Here is a 17,103-nt window from a genome sequence, read left to right on the forward strand (position 1 = left end):
AACAGTTGCCTCAAGGTGCTTTATATTTCAAGGTAGACCCTATAATAATACATACAGAGAAAACCCAACAATCATATGACCCCCTATGAGCAAGCACTTTAGCGACAGCAGGAAGGAAAAACTCCCTTTTAACAGGAAGAAACCTCCTGCAAAACCAGGCTCAGGGAGGGGTGGTCAGCTGCAGTGACCAGTTGGGGTGAGAGAAGGAAGACAGGATTTTATATTGTACAATACTGCATGCATTTTTGCATGCACTCTTGTACATGTTATCTATTGATAATATATTAATATTTTTAACAGTTACTCTATTCACAGAATGCTAATAATCTGACTCGATTCAGTCGTGTGAACTGGGCTTTAGTGTCAAGCTTGCTAGCATACAGTCCTGCTACATTTCTTTTCAGTGTCAATGACACAATTGCAGTTGGTATTAATACGTCTCTTCTATAACAGATTTATCATTACCAAAGATCTGAGGCTTTAACATAGCATACAACGGATATTTATTTGGAAAAATTGCTTCGCAGGCACAATAGAGACAAGCAGAGCAGCTGTAATTCCCAGTAGTGAATACAGTGGGCTGCGTTTTCCCCACAAACCTGTGTATAAGCTCTGACAAAGAGACCATTTTATCCACATAAGAGTCCCTGTCGCTCTCTAACTTCTCGCTCTCTCTTCGCTCTTCTTTCATCAGACACAAACAGACACTGCAGTGTAGCATGTCTATTTATGGTGAACACGGTGGCAATCACCAGTCTGAATTGTGCCCTCTTACACACACACACACACACACACACACACACACACACACAGTCTTTTTGTGAATGAAATGGAAGCTCAACAATTCTGTCTCTTTGAAGAAAGCGAGCCATTGTTGAAAAGTACTTTAACCCCTCCTGGCTTCCTTCCTTCTTTCCTTCCTTCCCCCCTTCCTTCCTTCCTTCCTTCCTTCCTTCCTTCCTTCCCACTTGCTCTCTTATTTACCTCTTGTCATCTACAACTTGTTACAATTATGCTCATGCAGTGATGCTGGCGGTACTTTCTATTACTATATAGTTAGTTTTAATGTGACTGAAATGCACACTGGCTTGTAACATTAAAGTCCCTATTTTTCATTTAAATAAGTTGGATGCAGGACCGTTGATGTAAGCACTGTATAATATGATCGTTTGTAAACATGCAAAATAACTATGGTAGCCACTGCGCATCAAATGCTATTTTGTGTTAACAAAAGGTGAGGTGATGGCTCATTTTCCCTTGACAGCACCTTCTTCTTGTGTTACACCCAGGCCTGCTGCTGCATGCATAACCAACACAGTTAAATGCAGAACACTATCAAACTGAAAATATAAGACAATATTACTTCAGTAACTGATTACAATGCTTTAATCCTACCAACTAAACTTCACTAACTACAGAAGCCCTAATCTGGAAGGCTATAAGGAGAATTAACAACATTATTAAGTTCAGCAACAATCTGACCCACGACTGAGTTTGCCATATGGTGCAAACCTTATGATATCTACTTCCTATAAATCTGATCAATTTACACCAAAACCATTTATGCTATTGGCTGATTTTCCATCCCAGCTACAGAAATAAAATAATTATTACAGATCAATTGTCTTTTGTGCAGCGGTGGCCTTGGTTTCTAATTTAAGCAGTGACACAGAAGCAGCATCAGACCAGCTGCTCAGTATCTCAGATACGAACATGAATATTACATCAAAGGTAAGTCAAGCAGGAGCAAAGCTGTTAATGCTCGCTTTAATATCAGCCTCAGTATCACTCTGCAAAGGCATATATCAAAGTCCAGTACAAACATCAAATAATAGCATGATTTTTAATCATAATCGTGATCTTGAAGCTATCGTAATTTTTCCATCTATAGTCATATAATTTATAATAATGTAATTTATAAAAATAATATTATTTCAGTGTATCTTACTGAAATAAAAAAGTGCTTTGTCTATATGCCCATTTGTTTATATGCTTTGTCCTCATTAACAAAGCATATATTCAACCCCACAGTTGAATATATAAACCAGCAGGTTTCACTCTGATACCCAGCCCAGTAACTTACAACTAATCATTAAAAAAAAGGATCACTTACATACAAGATACTTTAGTCATGTTTTACATGTCAAGCAATGGCACCAACAACATAAGTGCTGTTAGACTATTAGAGGTCATAAATATCAACTTACACTCTTTCATCATGCCGATGTCAATGCAGCGTTTAAGACGACAGGCCTGGCAGTGACGCCGGTTGTCCTTAGTGATGGTGCAGCTCCCGTTAAATGGACAGGTGAAGGAAGCTTTACGTTTCATGCTGCGCCTATGAAGAGCCACAAAGAATCAGTTACTCATTTGGGATCATTTATTATTTATAACATAAGCGATATACTACTAAAAACAGGCATTTCTGGTGATAACCCAGCAACAGATGAACTGTACATACTACTGAAATGTAGACATCCAAAATTTTAAAGTTAAAAAGAGAAGGCCTAAACCAAAAGATTAAATCCATTTTATACTGTACAGATATACTCTGTGGTGCCAAAAACATGATTTGCTGGGACATGAATAAAAAAAAAAATCCTTTTAGTTTCACAACATTTCTGAAACTGGGACGTTTGGTCTCTTAAGTCGTGTGGGTTACATACTTCTGTGATGAGATTAAGATCTGAGTTTGAAGACAAAGATAAGAAACACAATACAGATGAATTGAGTTGTTTCCGAGCAGTTTTTGTGGTTTGGTGTGGCACCTTGTGGGGAAGCCACAGCTTGTGTAACAATGGGTGTTGGTTAGCAACAGTGTTTAAGTGGGTGGTGCGCAACAAAGTAACATCCACATAAATACCAACAGGCAACGTTTTCCATTGTAACAAGACGGTCATTTACTTCAGCTGTCAGTGATTTTCACACTGTGGCTGAATAGTATACATACATTAAAATATCACTGTTTGAGTAATGGGTAAGAAAAAGGAGAAGAGAGATGAGGAAGAAAATGAAAAATAACAGGACTGTGGTGAACACTGAATAATTTATAATCTTCTGAAAGCACTGCAATCGTTGTCATGCAGCCAGGCAGAAACAGACAAACTGTACCTCAGTGTCAACAATAATGCACTCTTCATTAACATGCAGGCAGTAATATCTACAGTTATGATGTAAACTCAGATTGGCAATGTTCAATAAACAGAATGATCATTTTCTTTTCCCATAAGCTATTGAATATACAACTTCATTTATTTTAAACTAGCAAGACCCAGAAGTATACAACAGAAGGTCCCTTTGCTGTTTGAAAGTAAAAACATAACAGCTTTTATTTCTTATCTCAAACTTTTTATTTCTAAGTTTCACTATTTTAACTTGATTAATGGTCCTTTTGGCAGAAATGTGCAAACAACATTATTAAGGGGGCAAACAAACCCCCAAACCAGAGACTGAAATACCCAGCAGGATGTATTCACATTGCCTGGACCCAGAAAAACCCTACACTCAGCAGAAACATACACCAAAACGCAAAACAGACAACATGCAAAAACATCAACTGAAGTATGAAACTCACCTGAAGAACCCTTTGCAGCCCTCACAGGTCATGGCATTGAAGTGGAAGCCGGTGGCCTTGTCCCCGCAGACGCCACAGATCCTGGGGGCATTGCGATCGAACTCCTCCGGCCCGACCACTGACGTCGTCACCGTCATGGGCTCCATCACTAAGGAGAAAAGGGAAAAGACAGTAGAGGTTACCACTGCGGCTCCATGCTGTCTTGGTCACAAAAATTCAAAAAGACATTAAAGTCAGCATAAATACTCTAAGCACAGATCCATAAAAAAGCCAACCTCAAATAAGCTTAAAAATCTCTTTGCCTGTGTCTTCTGTGTGCTCGACAGAGAGGTGAAGTGTGTATTTTTCTCTCTTATACAAACAGGTGTTGGGTTATTAGCATATTTAGCAAAAGGCATTGACAGTCACACTCTGCATTGTGCAGCTATTGGCTGAATGAGTCTGCAGGGACAGCCACAGCCACAGCCACACACACACACACACACACACACACACACACACACACACACACACCTCAAGAATTTTCAAATTACTGTGTTAATGGCAAAAAGAATTAATGACAGAACAGCGTACATTTGAAGAGGCTGTGAAAAGACTGATGCATTTAATACTGCCAAGATGAAACATTCTCTGCCATCGGAATTTTTCCAGCACATCCACCATCTGGCTTTCCTCTGAGAGATATGCAGGAGTAGTGTAACAAAAAGTTACTGGCAACTGTGACCAAAATAATACCAGCAACAGTCTTTTTTTTCTCCAAATGCAACTTTGTCTAAAGTCTGACTAAGACCAAGACTTTCTGGACGACAGTGCCTCTATTTATAGATTTTGTGGGGTGGATGATTTTAAAATGATAGACACCAAATCTCCCCCCTTATGAACCAGCATGTAAACTAGCACAATTGCCCACAATCATCACGAAAACACCATTTAAAGCAAAAATGTTTGGAGGAATGGTGCTCCACCCATCACCGTATGGGTTTCCAGAGATTTGAAGAATCAATGACAAGAATCACTAAAGCTGTTTTTGTGGCCCACTAACTTAATAAATCGCTTGATGTTTTTCATTTAATTTAATTCCCCATTCATCTGTGCATTGATTAAAGTATTGTATTTTCATCAAGTCAACTCATTTGGCTTAATGGTTAATATTTCTTTTTCTCTTTGTGTTAAAAAGATGTCAATTTTATTTATTCACTGTTTTCGCAGTGCACATATGACAAACACCCCGCTACTTATGCAAGTCTTAAAAAGCATTAAAATAGAACATAAACTTTTTACCGCCTTTCATGTTCATTCTATGACATGTTTATTGCGCCTTTAGACTCAAATTGAATTTCTCTTTAAACTTTTTATGATTCTGTCTTCACTGTCTTTGTCCCCTTGTGTTGCCTATGTAATAATCGTATAGATAGTGGTGTTGACTTCCAAGAGTAAAATTTGAAACATGTTGAAATTAATTTGATTTTTAAGAATAAAGTTCTTGAAAAAAGTGAAACAAAACTGTAGAAAATACAAGGAAAAAAACAAAGATGGAGATTTCAATGTGACATATAAATGAGTAGTGTGTTGGAGCCTGCTGATAAACAGCACTACAGAGGGGGAGGTCAAGTTAGGGGAAGACAACAAAATGAGGACAAAGAGAGGAGGGGGCTGCATGCACTGAAGTAAGGAGCAGCAGGAGTCACGTGGCTGCAGAATATAGCCGGGGAGGAGCTGACGTTCATAGAAGTAGAAGCTGTAACACCAGTTCCCAGGAAAACATAAACCCACAGACACGTGAGCTGGGAGCTTCTGGCTGTGAAGGCATCACTCCACTTACCCAGAATACACTGTAGTGGGAGTGCAGGTCACACACCAGCAAACATACAAACATACTTAATACTGAAGGAATATTACTTTAACACACGTTCACCATCTAAACCTGGCTCGTATGTATCGGTGTTTACATATCAGTGATTTCCTCTAACAGTGCGTGTGCATGTGTGTTGGGGTGGTTGGATAGGACAGATCTGCACACACACATACACACAAACACACACACAGACACAAGACCTCCACCATTAGTCATCCTGTCACAAAAACAGCTTTGTTTACTGATGTAGCAGCAGGTGAATAATGAAATAATTAGAGAAGGTAAAGCAGGGAGACAGTGTGTCAAACCTCTCAACAGATCTAAAAAACAAAAAACACCATAACAACCCGCACTTTCATTAATAGCGCTGATTAACAACAATGCGATTCAGCCGCAGGTATGTAATTAACAACTCAAACGGTACTTCTCCTTTAAACACTTTCCCCCTTTTGTGTTTTCTCTCGTTTGTCATTTGTAACACTGCTTAATAACTGTCATTTTATTTATTCACAGCGAGCATGATTAGCTGATAGAGATGACAGCCCTTTTTTCTTCTTTTTTCTCTTGTCCCTCTCCTTTTTTCTTTCTTTCTTTTTTTTTTTACCTGGCAGGTTATTCAGTCTCTCCTCTTGTCTAATCCTGTTACTGAAACCACCTTAATCTCATCATCATTATCTTTCCTTTAAAACAGCAGTTAGATCTGCAAATCACTTTTTCCACAAATCTGGAATCATACTTGAAATGTGTGATAACTAAGATCAGCATAATTGATGGAATAGTGCTACCGCAGTCTGCCAGAAGTCTTTGTGCTTTGTTTGGATTCATTTTAGCAATTTTCAGGGTTTTGCACGCTTACTAGGTATAAGCTGGTTTAAACATTTGATAAACATTTACACCCCTAAAACAAACTGAACTGGATTAAGGGAGCTAACACAGGCAATATTTCTGGACAAAACAGTTCAGCTGTGAATAATGGATTCTAACTATGAATACAATTTTGCCATGTTGCCTTAACCCCCCCCCCCCCCCCCCACACACACACACACAAAGACATTTTACAATAGCACTGAATATAATATAGCATTTTTGTAAAGAAATATATGAATGTGAATATCTGACTCAGTCACCTCATATTATTTTTATACCTCAGTTACTTTATATTTCTTACTATTTATATTCAAACTACCAAGACATAGAATGAATAATGTCTTCCATGTATAAGTGAATCTATGCTGTTTTTGAAACGAAAGCCCACCCCTGCTCACCACACTATTAGAGCCGTGTGACTCCCATCTCACTGTAAATACTCAGTAACAGAATTCAATGGTAAATCAAATGTGTACCAAACAATCATTTTACTAAATGTTATCCAGAAGAGTCATTAAAATTTCATGTCCCGGGTGTGTACATACATAGACTGAGGCATGAAAATAAACCAAAAAAGGTCTGATCTTATTTATGCATCACAGCATCTTGAATTTAATGACTTAAATAAAACAGAAAGACGCGAACAGGACACCAGTTCTAGAATCTCACTGTTCTTTTAAGGACTTCTCAAGTATATAAATATATAGGAATATAAGCCAATTTACATTGTTTGTGGCTTCTTTTCCCCCCCTTCTTTTTTGTAATTAACACTCCAGCATCAGCTGTAAAAACACATCCACAATGCCTCTGAGGGCCATACAGATGACATCTAATGTCAACAGATGAAATATGTAGTGAGGGGGGATAAACAGGCTAGATTACAGTAGCTGTTTATGCTGATGCTGATGCAATTATCCTCTGTGAAGCAGTGGGCAGTGCAGCTGAGAGCCATCTAGTCTTGTTAAAAATTCAGCAATCCCCTCATCGTATGTAAAAACTAGTTCCACAAAGCAGGCTTTAAAATCCCATAGCAGTGCATCGTACAGAACAAACACTCACCAAGAGGACATTTAAAATTCTTTACCGAATCACTACTTTGTGCTTGCTCATAACATAAAATACACTGAAGCTTTTTCAAAAGCGGCAGTGCCACACAGCTTTTAAAAACAACATCTATTAAAGACGCAGGCAGTAAAGGTCAGCGCTGCAGTACACCTGTGGTGATTACATGAGGGTGTTTGCTTCCAGTTGTAAAACCACATTTTAGTCATTTTTGATTACTTTATTAATTATGCACCTCAATGCACTTACCCTGATTTATAACTATTTCTAAAAATGGTTTTTACAGCCTATGATGTTAACACATATGAGAAGAAAATAATTATTTTACCTGTGAAATGGATGAAAGAAAAAAACAACTAAAAGAGCTATGAGTGATGATAAAACTGAAGACCAATAAATACAACCTCTTGCGTAGGAAAACACTCTACTGGAATAAAGCCCGCCCACAACAGTTCACCACAGGGTGGGTACGGTTTTTCTTTTACTCCAGCTTCCCTTCTATCATAAATCACATTTTCTACTTAGACAGATCTTTATATCCTACATGCTGCTAAAACAGCAAGACCACATGGTTGTGGTGGAAGAAACAGAAATGTGCCACATTCCCTGAAAAAATGGGCAGATGTGATTAAAATTTTTGGTCTTAATAGAGAAATAGGGTTGCTGGGATGGCCAGTGTATCTCCCACGCTTCCTTCCAGCATTGTTAGACCATGAATTCAGGGAGTGGTCCAGGCATGGAATCACTGCAATCTCTAAGATAGTTAAGCATGGGGAGCTGATAAATTTTGAGGACATGTGTCAGATTTACGAGATCGGCAGGGAAGATTTTTATCGTTACCTACAGGTTCGGAGCTTCTTCCGGAAGGAAATTAGAATGTTTGACACAGATGCTAGTGGGGTGATCCAAATATTTATGGATGCTTATGGTGAGAACATTATAAGAAGTACTATAGGCAAAATGTACAGAAGTTTTATAGCTATGAAAAAGACCTCAACAAGACATGTCAGTCGTCGATGGGAAAAAGAAGCCGGTATAACTATCTCAGAGGAAGATTGGTTGCGGATGTGGAAGAATGTGTTATCTACCACAAATTCTTTAACATGGCGAGATTTTGGATGGAAGAATTTAATTAGATTATTCATCACACCAAAGCAGAAATCCAAAATAAGTGGTTCAGGCGCTTCATGCTGGAGGGTGTACGGGGAGGTCGCTGCAGGTTGCATCCATGTCTTCTGGTCATGCCCTAAACTGAAGACCTGGAAGTAGCACTGGACTTCTCCTTTAGTACCATGTACCTTGGGAATATCCCTGAGGATATAAATAAAAGAGACTCATACTTACTGAAAATAATTATGGTTGCATGCAAAAAGGCAATTATTAAACGTTGGTTACAGACAAGCCGCCCCACACGGAAGCTGGTCATAGACATTATTAACACAATTCATCGTATGGAACCGATTACCCTCTCACTGCGGCTACAGAAGGAGAAAGGAGAGAGACTTTGGGAACGATGGGCTCGTTATACGTCACGAGACTAGAAACTGATACCTCTGTGATGCAGAGGGACAGCTGCGAATTTGTTTGAATGGAACATGCAACTGTGTAATATGTAATATATGTAAGTAAAATAAGGCGTTGTGTATTTTGGAATATGTGAACATATGTGAATGTGTTGGTTTCCTTTGCCCTCTTTATTTCTGTATGTAAAATAAGATGAAAATCAATAAAGAGAAAGTATAAAAAAAAAGATTTTGCCCAGACATGCCATCTAAGCTCCAAAGGGGAGTTCTTCTAGTAACAGTGACTGAAATACATGCACAGATTAACAAAGACTTAGGTGGAACAGTAAGGCAGACTGGCTTTCTTAAAAAATCTTAAAGTCAATAAAAATGCTTGACTTGTTTGATCAGAATCATAACACATCACATGCTGCTGTAGTGTTTTACAGATACTGAAACTTAAAGCTGGCACTAACTGAGCACAGCAGATAAACTTAATTCCTACCACCTACACTGCTGCTGCTGACCTTTGATCTGGTGTAAACATCAAGAAAAAAGAACAATAAAGGGATCAATAAAGTATTACAGTATTACACTCTTTGAGTGACTAGTTGAAAAATAACTTTTACCACACAAACACTAACTTCTGAACTTCAGAATACTTGAAGCTCCTGAGAAGATGCATAAAATTAGAGATGTGCAATCCAACACCAGTGTAACTCCTACCAGACTGAATGTGGACACAGCATGTTAATGAACCATAGTAACAATAAAGTCTAAACCAGTGTTAATTTCAATTGAAAGCAAGCAACTTTCAATGGTTAAAAACATGACAAACCTGTACACTTTATATTTTACTTAACTGAGCCTTAGATTTGCTCTACTATAATCTTATAATATTCAGTCGACTAAAACTAGAGTAAAATATTGTCAAAATATTCTGTCAAAATTAACCAGAATCTATTTGACAATATTTTACTCCGAAACACAACTATCCACTGCACACTGTAATGCCATTTTAAAATTATGAAGCAGTACATCAACATCAACTGTCCTGTATTTGTTGCATGTACGCTGAGGTTCCTCTCCCTCTCGGCTGTCTAAGGTGGGGCATTCTTAATAACAACATTGGGCTAAATAGTTCAACAAAATACTTTCCATCAGCATTTTCTTCTGGTTAACAAAATCTTGCAAGGCTTAAGAGGGGCCTAACATTTTCCCTCCGAATAGTTTCACTTCAAAGCTGAGCAGAAAAAAGTTTTTTGTTGTTCTTTATATGATATAGTGTGAACTCCTCTATACGCGGCACTACAGGGAACATGGCCTACTTTTACTACCAGCTGCCTCACAGTGGGCCTCACTAGAAGCTAACTGCCATAAACTCTAGTCCACTACATCACAACAGAGCAGCAGCTGAGCCGGAGCTTTAACTCGTACACATACTCAAAAATCCCACAACTCGAAAAATAAATGACTACTTCTAATGTTTCCTCTCTCTGGTGATATACAGAGACTTCTGGCTGTGTCACCTCAGGGCTTGACAGGTTTTGTTTACTGAGCTGGAAAGTGAGAAACTACAAGTTAAATTTTGTTTGACAAGGTGGGTTTTCTCTTTAAAAATTTCAGTCCAAAGACATTTGATTCCCATTTGGCTCCATGAATCCTGGACATCAAAACATACAGAGGGAGGTGGGTGATTTTATGATCTTATATCAAAGACAATCTTGACATATGATCTATGTTTTAGACACATTATGAAATAAATTGCAGTGCTGTCAAAACATTCTCCTGCAAAAGGAACAAGAAGAAAGACTGTTTGTGACAGAAACAGGCTGACCTTCAATGCAAACACTAGGTAAATAGTGGATTGAAAGACAACTATAGGTAGAGGTATGATGGTGCTATCTGGTAAGCAGAATCGGACTTTCAGTGAGCTCAGAAATCAAGCTCAGTGGAGGATGAAGTGCCAAAGGACTCATCACACAGGCTTAGAGAACGATTGGCAACTGCCTGGGAACCACCGGTCTCTATGGAAAAATGAGTGTCTATTGCCGACTGGTCTCTGGGTCTATGTGACTGGGGCCTAAAGGGCCAATATTATGGGGGAAATAAACAAACTCAAAGCAGCAGGTACGTTTAATAAATGTAGACACTTTAGAATGTAGAAACTAGACAATAAATTCTTGAGTTATAACCAAACATTGTTTGTTAACAGAAAACTGAAAGTTTCTGAAAAATTGAGAAAACTAATTCTGTTCAAGGCTATTCTAGATGGCTTCAAACTGACAAGAATAAATGGTCTGATCACGCTAAAACACAATACCTCTGACTTTGGAAGAATGGAGGCTGCAAGGATTAATAAACTACAATAGGCTTGATTAAAGTATGGTAAAAAATCGGCGTCACAAGATGTCAAACATTATGATTTTACGCAAACAGATGCCTGAACGTTGAATGCAATGAAAGCAAAGGAAGTTCTCGTCTTTCAGTGTGTCCAGGTCAGTTTAAAGATACTAATTAGGGCTGCATGATTATGGCCAAAATGACTAAGCATGCTGCTGCCCCCGCAACCCGGCCTCGGATAAAGCGGATGAAGATGGATGGATGGATGACTTATTATGATCAGTATTGAAACCACAATTATTGGTCATGTTTATTCATTGATTTTAGTGAAAAAAGTTTATTGTTGCACCCAACTGTGACACTGCTGTCACAATTATTGGACTACAGTTTACTAATGTACAAATCTTTGCATCAAAATAAAATTTCTCTCCCTTATTAAACTAAATTTTGCACATATCTTAGGAGAAAACTATAAATATATTTTTTTAAATTGCGCCAAAATCTTAAACAAAACTAAATCAACAGTGTACTCGCTTTCACTTTTTAAATGTATTACATTCCAGCTAATTAAAACATCTTTGCAGACACATCATTAATTGTACCTGCTTGCAATTGAAACTCGTAGCAAAGTACTCCCCAGTTGTGAGATCCCTCTCCACTTCCCCTGCATGCTCTTGCGCACAGTACAGGTACTGCTACTTTGAAAAAAATAATTGCTTTTGTCCAGCATGCTGACCATTTTCCAGAAGCCTGGAGACAAAATATTTGTCCAAATGTAATATGGCTGTGTTGGTGGTTTCTCTCCGTCTTTGTGAGCTGGACTGCTATGCAGAGTCTTCTTTCTTAGAGACGACTTTAGTTGATTTTTGAATGCGTTAGTAACCATTGCATTGCTTTTCTTGGCCTTCAGGCATAAATTATCCAGCAGTTTGTGGTGTGTTTTCAGTCAGTTGAATAAGTTGTGTTGCTTTACAGTTGAGACACAACTCTTCAAAACTCTTTGGAGGATTTTTTGGTTAGCACCATTTGCACTAATTCCAAGAATTTCCAACAATAAATGATGGTTCTTTTCCAGAGACAAGCTCTTCACTTTCTACTGTTGTAGACATTTGGATTTTTTGCATATCTGTCTTTTAATGGAGAGTTACTCATCAAGACTATGTCCAAGAAACTTTGTGCAGGAACAGCTGTAATTGGCACATACAACCCTGTGGTCAGGTACTCAGACACAATGTAATTGTGGAAAGTTAAAATTGAGATCAGGACTAAAATTATATTAATTGTGCAGCCCTAGTACTAATGGAGGCCATCAGAAAATTTAATTGACGCAACAACAAAGTCGTGATCTTCCTGCTGTAAGAGCAAAGTCAGACTTAAAAGTCCTCTACTAATGCAGGCTTATTAACATTATTTGAACTGCTAAGAAAGTAGTAATGTTTCAGCTTTGTCAAGGTCTTTAACCATTATGTGCTTTAAGTAAATATAGTTTTCAAGCCAGCAACAAATCATCTATAAATGATACTCCTCAATAAAACACAAAATGCAGATGCACTATAAATTCCTGTTATTCATTAGCCCTACTCAAATTATTACATACAACTCAGTGAACACATTGCAAAACCAGAGCATGTTCTTACCTCCTTTATATGTGCCTACTTGCCAGCATGGTACATGCTGAGCGTGTGCACAAGTTAGTAGGTCAGTTTGTTTTATTTTTTTTTTATTACAGGTACCACAAAGATGGAGGCTGAAAGAAGATGTGCTGGGAAAATACAGGTGAGCACTTAGCTTACTCGGGTGGAGGCCCACGAACAATAGAGTACACATGTCTTTGTGGCAAACACACTCACATTCTAACATTGGAACAACCCAGAACAACCCAGCCGTACAAATGAATAGATTAGTCACATAGAAAATATGCTGGTATACACTAAGCATAGGCAGGATGTGGAAACATGAAAAATGACCAACCAATCAAAATATAATTCCTCAGAAAGTGGCTTTGAACATCGTGTGTTTGTTGGTGCCACACTGTTTTGGTCTGAGTAATTTAGAAACTGCTGATCTGCTGCAATTTTCCAACCATCACTAGTGTTTACAGAGAATGAACTAGAAAAAAGTGAAGATCCAGCAGCAGTTCTACATGTAAAAAAATGCCTTATTGATGTCAGAGGTCAGTGGAGAATGGGGAGACTGATCCGAGCTGATAGAAAAGCAACAGTTACTTAAATAATCACTCAGTACAACCAAGCTATGCACTAGAACATCTCACGTTGAAGCAACTGGGCTACAGGAGTCACTGCTGTCATAACAGGTTACAATTCACACACGTTCATCAAAACTGGAAAAAAGAAATTGAAAAATGTTGCCCGGTCTAATGAGTCCCAGTTTCTGCTGCTGGTCATGATGAGTCATAAACAACAATGACAGCATGGATCCATTCTGCCTTGTATTAACATTTCATATTGTTGTTGCTGGTGCAGAGGGTATTTCCCTTATTCTGAATGCATTTAAGGCACAAGACTTAAGACAAAAACATTTTATTCTTTCACTATCGCATTGAGGGACCAGACAAAGAGCGATTCATAAGACCCTTATGAAAAGGACACCGAGGGAACAGTTTACCCTGCCCGGGATAGGGTTACCGGGGCCCCGCCCTGGAGCCAGGCCCGGGGAGGGTGCCCGAGGGCGAGCGTCTGGTGGCCGGGCCTTAGTCCATGGGGTCCGGCCGGGCACAGCCCGAAGAGGAGACATGGGCCCATCCTCCCGCAGGCCCACCACCCGCAGGAGGCGCCATAGGGGTCGGGTGCATTGTGTGCCGGGTGGCGGCCAGGAGCGGAGGCCCTGGCGGACTGACCCCCGGCTGCCAAGACTGGCAATAGGGACATGGAATGTCACCTCTCTGGTGGGGAAGGAGCCTGAGTTAGTGCGTGAGGTTGAGAGGTACCGGCTAGATATAGTCGGGCTCACCTCTACACATGGCTTGGGCTCTGGAACCAGTCTCCTGGAGAGGGGCTGGACTCTGTCTCAGTCTGGAGTTGCCCCTGGTGAGAGGCGGCGGGCTGGGGTGGGTATCCTAATATCCCCTCGGCTTGCTGCCGGTACGTTGGGGTTTTTCCCGGTGGACGAGAGGGTTTGTTCCCTGCGCCTTAGGGTCGGGGAACGGGTCCTGACTGTCATCTGCGCTTATGCGCCGAGTGGCAGTTCAGAGTACCCAGCCTTCTTAGAGTCCCTGGGGGGGGGGTGCTGGAGGGTGCTCCACCTGGAGACTCTGTTGTCCTGCTGGGAGACTTCAATGCTCACGTGGGTAACGACAGCGAGACCTGGAGGGGCGTGATTGGGAGGAACGGCCTCCCTGATCTGAACCCGAGCGGTGCTCTGTTATTGGACTTCTGTGCTAACCACAGTTTGGCCATAACGAACACCCTGTTCGAACATAAGAGTGTCCATAAGTGCACGTGGCACCAGGACGCTCTAGGCCGTAGGTCGATGATCGATTTTGTAATCGTATCAGCAGACCTGCGACCATATGTTCTGGACACTCGGGTAAAGAGAGGGGCTGAGCTGTCAACTGATCACCACCTGGTGGTGAGTTGGATCAGGTGGCGGGGGAGGACGCTGGACAGACCTGGTGCACCTAAACGCGTAGTGAGGGTGTGCTGGGAACGTCTAGCAGAGGCCCCAGTCCGCGAGATCTTCAACGCACACCTCCGGCAGAGCTTCGACAGCATTCCGAGGGAGACTGGGGACATTGAGTCCGAATGGACCATGTTCAGAGTCTCCATTGCCGAAGCTGCTGTATTGAGCTGCGGCCGCAAGGTGGTGGGTGCCTGCCGTGGTGGTAATCCCCGAACCAAATGGTGGACACCAGAGGTGAAGGGAGCCACCAGGCTGAAGAAGGAGTCCTATCGGGCTTGGTTAGCCTGTGGGACTCCGGAGGCAGCCGACAGGTATCGACAGGCCAAGCGGAATGCGGCTCGGGCAGTGGCTGAAGCAAAAACTCGGGTGTGGGAGGAGTTCGGAGAGGCCATGGAAAAAGACTTTCGGACTGCCTCGAAGAGATTCTGGCAAACCATCAGACGTCTCAGGAGGGGAAAGCGGTGCTCTACCTGCACTGTGTATAGTGCTGGCGGAGCGCTGCTGACGTCGACTGAGAAAATTGTCAGGCGGTGGAAGGAATACTTCGAGGACCTCCTTAATCCCACTGACACGTCTTCCGAGGAGGAAGCAGAGTCTGGGGATGAGGGGAATGACCCGCCAATTTCCGGGGGCGAGGTCACTGAGGCAGTTAAACAACTCCTTGGTGGCAGAGCCCCTGGTGTTGATGAGGTCCGCCCCGAGTTCCTGAAGGCTCTGGACGTTGTAGGGCTGTCCTGGTTGACACGCCTCTGCAATGTTGCGTGGAGATCAGGGGCAGTACCTGTGGACTGGCAGACCGGGGTGGTGGTCCCCATCTTTAAGAAAGGGGACCGGAGGGTGTGTTCCAACTACAGGGGGATCACACTCCTCAGCCTCCCTGGGAAAGTCTATGCCAGGGTGCTGGAAAGGAGAGTTCGTCCGTTAGTCGAACCTCGGATACAGGAGGAACAATGCGGTTTTCGTCCTGGTCGCGGAACACTGGACCAGCTCTTTATCCTCTCCAGGATACTTGAGGGTGCATGGGAGTTTGCCCAACCAGTCTACATGTGTTTTGTGGACTTGGAGAAGGCATTCGACCATGTCCCTCGGGGTGTCCTGTGGGAGGTGTTGCGGGAATATGGGGTGTCTGGCCCATTGCTACGGGCCATTCGATCCCTATACAACCGTTGCAAGAGCTTGGTTCGCATTGCCGGCAATAAGTCGGACTCGTTCCCGGTGGGTGATGGGCTTCGCCAGGGCTGCCCTTTGTCTCCGGTTCTGTTCATAATTTTTATGGACAGGATTTCTAGGCGCAGCCAAGTGGCGGAGGGCTTTCGCTTTGGTGGCCTCAGAATCTCATCTCTGATTTTTGCAGATGATGTGGTTCTGTTGGCTTCATCGGGTGAAGGCCTCCAGCTCGCACTGGAACGGTTCGCAGCCGAGTGTGAAGCAGCGGGAATGAGGATCAGCACCTCCAAATCTGAGGCCATGGTTCTCAGCCGGAAAAAGGTGGAGTGCCCACTCCGGGTCGGGGATGAGTTCCTGCCCCAAGTGGAGGAGTTCAAGTATCTCGGGGTCTTGTTCGCGAGTGATGGGAGAAGGGAGCCGGAGATCGACAGACGGATTGGGGCTGCAGCTGCAGTAATGCGGACGCTGCACCGGTCCGTCATGGTGAAGAGGGAGCTGAGTGTAAAAGCGAAGCTCTCAATTTACCGGTCGATCTACGTCCCTACCCTCACCTATGGCCACGAGCTGTGGGTAGTGACCGAAAGAACGAGATCGCGGATACAAGCGGCAGAAATGAGCTTCCTCCGAAGGGTGGCTGGCCTCTCCCTTAGAGATAGGGTGAGAAGTTCGGCCATCCGGGAGGGGCTCAGAGTAGAGCAGCTGCTGCTCCACATCGAAAGGAGCCAGCTGAGGTGGTTCGGGCATCTGACAAGGATGCCCCCTGGGCGCCTCCTGGGTGAGGTGTTCCAGGCATGTCCCACCGGGAGGAGGCCCCGGGGCAGACCCAGGACACGCTGGAGAGATTATATCTCTCGGCTGGCCTGGGAACGCCTTGGTATTCCCCCGGATAAGCTGGAGGAGGTGGCTGGAGAGAGGGAGGTCTGGGCCTCTTTGCTTAGGCTGCTGCCCCCGCGACCCAGCCCCGGACAAAGCGGATGAAGATGGATGGATGGATGGATGGACTATCGCATTTGAATAAAATGTGTTGAGACGCTGGTCAAGACCAGAGTAAACGATTCCTGTTTTATTCACCCAATTCAAAGTGATTACGTGTG

At 42.2% G+C, this 17,103-nt stretch overlaps 1 protein-coding gene across 1 annotated transcript in view; it reads right to left on the reverse strand.

The window, feature by feature from the left end:
* LOC113012800 (vitamin D3 receptor A) overlaps nt 1-17,103 on the reverse strand; it is an 82,805-nt gene that overhangs the window by 21,832 nt on the left and 43,870 nt on the right. Inside the window, exons 3-4 of the mRNA XM_026153118.2 lie at nt 3,575-3,722; nt 2,208-2,338 (exon numbers count right to left, since the gene is read on the reverse strand). Of these exons, the coding sequence (XP_026008903.1) occupies nt 2,208-2,338; nt 3,575-3,720 (277 nt within the window). The 5' untranslated portion in view covers nt 3,721-3,722. The remainder of the gene's footprint in view (nt 1-2,207; nt 2,339-3,574; nt 3,723-17,103) is intronic.

The sequence above is a fragment of the Astatotilapia calliptera genome, chromosome 20, assembly GCF_964374335.1.
Source record: "Astatotilapia calliptera chromosome 20, fAstCal68.1, whole genome shotgun sequence".
Classification (NCBI taxonomy): domain Eukaryota; kingdom Metazoa; phylum Chordata; class Actinopteri; order Cichliformes; family Cichlidae; genus Astatotilapia; species Astatotilapia calliptera.